General features: G+C 38.8%; 1 protein-coding gene across 1 annotated transcript; it reads left to right on the top strand.

Moving 5' to 3' along the window:
- Window positions 1-5361: 5361 nt before the first annotated feature.
- On the top strand, window positions 5362-6426 carry LOC145939284 (histone-lysine N-methyltransferase SETMAR-like). The gene has a single exon (XM_083043520.1). The coding sequence runs from the start codon at window positions 5362-5364 to the stop codon at window positions 6424-6426; it is 1065 nt and encodes a 354-aa protein (XP_082899646.1).
- The last annotated feature ends 172 nt before the right edge of the window (window positions 6427-6598 follow it).

The following is a 6598-nucleotide window of genomic DNA, read 5'->3' as shown; positions in this document are numbered from 1 at the left end:
AAGCAGTGGTATCAACGCAGAGTACTGCACGATTTTCAAACGAATAACGGAACGGAGATTTTAATTTGTCAAATATGTAAAAAAACGCGGCCACAGTGCGGATAAATGTCGCCAACGCGATCCTCGCTCTCGTCAGTCAGTGAACGTAATTCAAGAAAAAAATACTATATGTCAATTATGTTCAAAAATCGGTCACGACGCCAAATCATGCCGGCAAAATACTTCCCTACAACCAACTAATAAATTGTCGGTTATTTGTCAATGGTGTGAAAGGCCTGGCCATTCGGCTAGTAATTGTTGGAAAAAACAGAACGAGGAAAGAAGTTTGGAAAATAGACCGAAAGTTTCATGTCAACTTTGCGATAGATTCGGACACGCCGCTAAGGATTGTCGTGTTAAAATAAATCAACAACTGACGACGAAGAACGATACATTCTGCAGATATTGTAAAGAACGAGGCCATCTCCTTGAAAATTGTCACTTACGCAACGCAAGTAATAATCGTCGAAAAGAAAATAATCAGGGAAACTACACAGGTTCCTCGGGGTCGGGTGCACAACGGGGGGCCGGACAGACTTCACACCCATCGACATCTCAAGAAGCCAAGTAGGCCGTCAGACCATCGACATACGACCCGTAACAGTAAACCTCGATAAACATAGTCGCGTGCCTACTGTTCAGGTCCAAATTAACGAAGTACCATCGCAAATAACCTTTCTATTAGACACGGGATCCGGACCAAATATAATCAAGGAAAATTTTATACCTAAAACTCTAAAAATTAACTATACAAATATATTAAAATTAAATGGTATAAATAATCATCCCGTATATACGCTCGGAGAAGTCGCTTTATCTCCTTGGAATACCGATACCTTTCCACTTAGTATCTCACGACTTTCCGATCCCACAATCCGGAATATTGGGAAATGATTTCTTTAAACAAACATCATCGAAAATAGATTACGCTCAAGGATATCTGACCGTATCCGGAATTAACATACCGTTTTTCTCACCGGAATCTATAATAGTGTCTCCGAGATCTGAATCATTATTTTATGTAAGAATAGAAAACCCCGAAATAAAGGTGGGATATATACCGAAATTAAAAATAGAACATGGAATTTACTTAGGAGACACTATTGTAGAGAACATCTCCGGAAAGGTGTACCTAAATGTTATAAGTACCTTAGACGAAGAAATGGAAGTCCGCGTACCCACTTTGCGTTTAAAGCCGTTGGATCAATTATTTGACGACCATAAGTCCGACGGTCAACAATTACGATGAAGTTTCATCTATAAATGAAGAACCTACGAACACCAACAAAACTTATATTGATATCCAAGACAGAGAAGAAAATTTCGAAGATGAAGAAATATTTACGGAAATAACTCGAAAGGCAAACAAAATTAATGTTGACAAGGGGAATAAAAATTCTCCTGAAAATTCTAATAATTCAAAAATCCTTGGAGAGGGAAGTTACCAAACCTCTCCTGAAATTTCATATAATCCAACAATTAACGGAGGGGGAAGTTACCAAACCTCTCCTGAAAAATTGAATAATTCTAGTAAAAGGAAAAATTATCAAATCTCTCTTAAAAATTTAAATGATTCAAAATCCCTTGGAGAGGGAAGTTACCAAACCTCTCCTGGAGGGGATATTTCTAGAATTTCGGAGGGAAAATTCCAAACCTCGACAGAAAATTCTAGCTCCGTCAATTGCGAGGAGGGAAGTTACCAAACCTTACTACGCGATTCGACACAATCTTGTTCTAATTTAAGAGAGAAAAATTCTTTATCATTTCTAGATATTAAATTTCCGAAAGTTGGATTATTCACAGAAGACCACAATGACAAATTAAAGTCATCTCATGTCACTATAAAAGACCTTCTTGAAAAGGCACAAAAATATAATTTAAATATTGAAAAATTAAACATTAAAAACTCTAAACGCATGAAAAACAAAACCAAACCGTCTTCCAAAGTTTCGACGTCTTTATTAAATAAATCGCAAGAAATTATAGATAAATTTATGCGAAAGCGAAAATCTAAACATAAAAGAAAACAACAAATTAACGATGCAAGCAACGATTTGCATAATTGCCTAGTGGTTTCCGACGAAAAGGAGAAAGACCGCTTTATACAAATTACCGAATTATTACGATTGGAACATCTAAATAAAAAAGAACAAGAAAGTGTAAAGAAATTAATAACAAACAGTCAAAACCAATTTCATATTCCCGGAGAAAATTTAACTGCAACTCATGTACTCCAACATCAAATACCAACCACAGATGATCGACCAATTAACACTCGTCAATACAGATTCCCGCAACTACATAAAGAAGAAATAAACAAGCAGGTAGAAGAACTGTTAGAAGGAGGCATCGTAAAACCCTCACAATCGCCATACAATACGCCCATATGGATCGTGCCGAAGAAAGAGGACTCCAAAGGAAACAAGCGCTGGAGAATGGTCCTCGACTTTCGGGCTTTAAACGACAAGACCATCGGAGACGCATATCCATTACCTAACATCGTAGATATATTAGATCAATTAGGGGGCGCGCAATATTTCTCTGTATGCGATTTAGCATCTGGATTTCATCAGATAAAAATGGATCCTGCTGACAGTCACAAAACTGCATTCACTACTCCCTTCGGTCACTACGAATTCGATCGAATGCCTTTTGGATTAAAAAACGCTCCTGCAACATTTCAGCGCCTAATGGAATTAGTATTAACAGGATTACAGGGCGAAGAATTATTTGTTTATATGGACGACATTGTTATTTATGCTACTTCCTTAGAAGAACACGAACGAAAATATAACGCATTAATAGAACGACTTCGTGAAGCTAATTTGAAACTACAACCTGATAAATGTGAATTTTTAAAAACCGAAGTAACTTATTTGGGACACGTAATTGGCAGAGATGGAGTAAAACCAGATCCGAAAAAATTAGAGGCATAAAGAGTACATAAATTTCCCCGACCGAAAACCTCAAGGAACATTAAGCAATTTTTGGGACTTGCCGGATATTACCGGCGCTTTATTCCAAATTTCTCTAAACTAGCAAAACCGTTAACAAATTTATTAAAAAACGACACTCGTTTCGAATGGACATCAATTCAAGAAGAATCCTTTGAGATATTAAAACAAAAACTATGTGAAGAACCAGTACTACAATACCCCGACTTCTCTCGACCATTTATTTTAACTACGGATGCGTCAGGTTTAGCCGTAGGAGGAATACTCTCACAAGGGGAAATAAACAAGGACAGACCTATCGCATACGCTTCCAGAACACTCACGGACGACGAAACGAAATACGACACTTACGAAAAGGAAGCACTAGCCATAATATATTGCGTTAAACACTTCAGACCATACTTATATGGAAGAAAATTCACCCTAGTTACAGATCATAAACCTTTAATGTGGTTTAAAAACGCGCAAGACGCAAATATGAGAATACTTCGCTGGAGATTAAAATTAGCAGAATACGATTACGACGTTGTTTATAAGACAGGAAAAACTAACGTAAATGCGGACGCATTATCAAGAAACCCAGTAGACCTTGAAGAAATTGATTGCAAAATAATAAAAGAACGAAAAACTTTAAATCCAAATAACCCAGAAGATGCAGAAATAATTTCCAGAATGTTGGAAGAAACCGATGACGAAGAAGAAGAAGACGACGATTTTCAACTATATCTGTCAGATACTGAAGAAATTGAAGAACCGATATTCGAAGAAGACCCCCCTGATAATAACGCTGATTCTATACCTTTTACCCCCGAAGAACTAAACGAACCTCCTGCGTCACAAACTATCGAAAAAACGCTAATACATGATCCTCCAAAACAAAACAGAATGCAAACAAGAAGTCAGACGACAAAACGAAATATTAAGAAAAATAATGAAAATAACAACAAAAACAATACTGAAAAGATAGAAGAAAGAAACGATCCGCCAGACAAAGATCAGGATAACAAGGAAACAGATGGAAAAGAAAAGGAAGAAAGCGATGACGACGAAGAAGTAATTATCAATAAAAATTTAAAATCAAGAAATATAAAAATAAAACCTACTATCATTGAGAATAAAATAATTAAAAGCAACGTTATAGATTCTCGCGAACTATTATTTCTGCGAAAAGACAATGTCGCGTATTTTGTCGACATTTACGGGAAACCTTTAGACTCAGGATCTGAAAAACTCTTCGAAAGAAACGAACTCCCGAATATAGGATCCCTGGAGTTAGGTAAAGCGAAAGCAATAAAATACAAAACCCACTACCACATAGTCTTACCCATCAGTGAGACGGAACGAGAAGGCCCCACAGCGACTCTCAACCAAATTATCGTGGTCATACACGACTTACGAAATTTGACTGAAAATTTAAATTTAGAAACACTCAGCATTGCAAAAACAGAAATTATCAACAACGTTCCATGGAATAATATCAAATCGCAACTGCAATTAAGATTCATTAATTCCACTACCAAAATAATCATTTGCAACGGACAAATTAAATATCCACCGAAAGATCTACGATCCGTTATAATTGGTGAGATGCACTGTTCGCCGATAGGAGGACATCGCGGCGTCACTAATTGTAAGACATACAATAGAATAAAACACAATTACTATTGGGAAAACTTAAAACTAGATGTTCAAAGATACATACAACAATGTTTGCAGTGCCAACTGAGAAAATTGGTACGCGTCAAAACAAAACAGCCTATGATAATCACAGACACCCCAGGCTCTTCTTTCGACAAAGTAGCCATGGATATTGTCGGACCTTTATCCAAGACAGAAAGAAACAACGAATACATCTTGACCTTACAAGATCAGCTGACCAAATACTGTATGGGTATACCATTACAAAACCAAACCTCCGAAACTATCGCGGAAGCTTTCGTAGATCGTTTCATCTGCATATTCGGAGCGCCAAAGGCAGTATTAACGGATCAAGGAAGAAATTTTCTTAGTGATCTGATGAAAAAGGTTGCAAAAATATTTAGAATTCGTAAATTTCGTACAACGGCCTTTCATCCACAATCCAACGGCTCATTAGAAAGATCGCATCACGCATTAGGAGAATATTTAAAACAATATGTAACGAGCAAAAACAATGGGACAGATGGATCGGATTAGCTACGAGGTCTGTAAATAAAGTAATGAGACTGGTACCAGACCGCACGAATTGGTAACACTGCGCGTCTCCGCGCCACAGTGGGCGCACTTCAACATCTTATGTAGCTTCAGCGTGAGTGGCGAGTCGCTCGTGTCAACAGGTGGATTGTGAGAGCTTTTTTTGCAAAGTGATTTTTTTTGCTGCGTCACTATAATGAGCGAGCGGAATTACGAGCAACGGTGTGCGATCAAGTTCTGTTTGAAACTTGGCTACAACGCGACTAAGACTCTAGCAAAACTCCAACAGGCCTACGGTGATGCTGCTTTGTCAAGAGCCCAGGTGTTCAAGTGGTTCAAGGCATTTTCCGAAGGTCGGGAATCAGTTGAAGATGAGTCTCGGTCTGGAAGGCCATCAACGTCGAGAATTGACGAAAATGTGGAACGAATTCGAGATCTTGTGCGGTCTGACCGTCGGTTAACTGTCAGATTGATCGCAGACGAGCTGAATTTGAACCACACGACCGTCCATCAAATTCTGACCAACGAACTGGGGATGAGAAAAATTTGTGCGAAAATGGTACCCAAAATTCTCACTCCTCAGCAAAAAGAAAACAGAAAAGAAGTGTGCCGCGATCTTTTGGAGCGGATTGAAAATGATCCAGATTTTTTCAAAAATGTGATCACAGGCGACGAGACGTGGGTCTTTGAGTACGATCCCGAAACCAAAAGACAAAGTGAAGAGTGGCACACTGCAAACTCACCACGGCAGAAAAAACCAAGAATGAGCAAATCAAGAATCAAAACCATGCTCATTTGCTTTTTTGACAGTAGAGGAGTCGTCCATAAGGAATTCGTGTCTCAAGGGCAAACGGTCAACCAACATTTGTACCGTGAAGTTCTGGAGAGGTTGCGAAAACGGGTTGCTCGCGTGCGGTCAGACATCAAAGACACCTGGATGCTGCATCACGACAATGCACCGTGTCACACAGCGCTTTCGATTACGGAGTTTTTGGCACGGAAAAACATTCCTGTCGTCCCCCAGCCCCCGTATTCGCCTGATCTGAGTCCCTGTGACTTCTTTCTCTTCCCGAGATTGAAAACTCATCTCAAAGGACATCACTTTGATACGACCGAAAACGTAAAAGCGGCTGTAACCGACCAGCTGAAGGCTATTCGGGTTTCTGAGTTCCAGCACTGCTATGAAGACTGGAAACAACGTCTCAGGCGCTGCGTGGCTTCCCAAGGGAACTATTTTGAAGGAGACAGAGTTAAATTATAGTTAAATTATAAATAAAAGTTCATCTCGAAAAAGTCTCATTACTTTATTTACAGACCTCGTATGTTCAATTATAATACTAGCGTACACGAAGCCACAAAACACACTCCGTACGAACTAGTTTTCGGAAAAATAGCACGAGTTCCGTCAAATGAACTTCTCCCACCTGAAGATA

The sequence above is a fragment of the Prenolepis imparis genome, unplaced genomic scaffold (assembly GCF_030444845.1).
Source record: "Prenolepis imparis isolate NDT839.2.m4 unplaced genomic scaffold, iyPreImpa1.0 SCAF_8, whole genome shotgun sequence".
Taxonomy (NCBI): Eukaryota; Metazoa; Arthropoda; class Insecta; order Hymenoptera; family Formicidae; genus Prenolepis; species Prenolepis imparis.
Note: the sequence above shows the minus strand (reverse complement) of the source record. Positions and strands in the feature narration are given on the sequence as shown.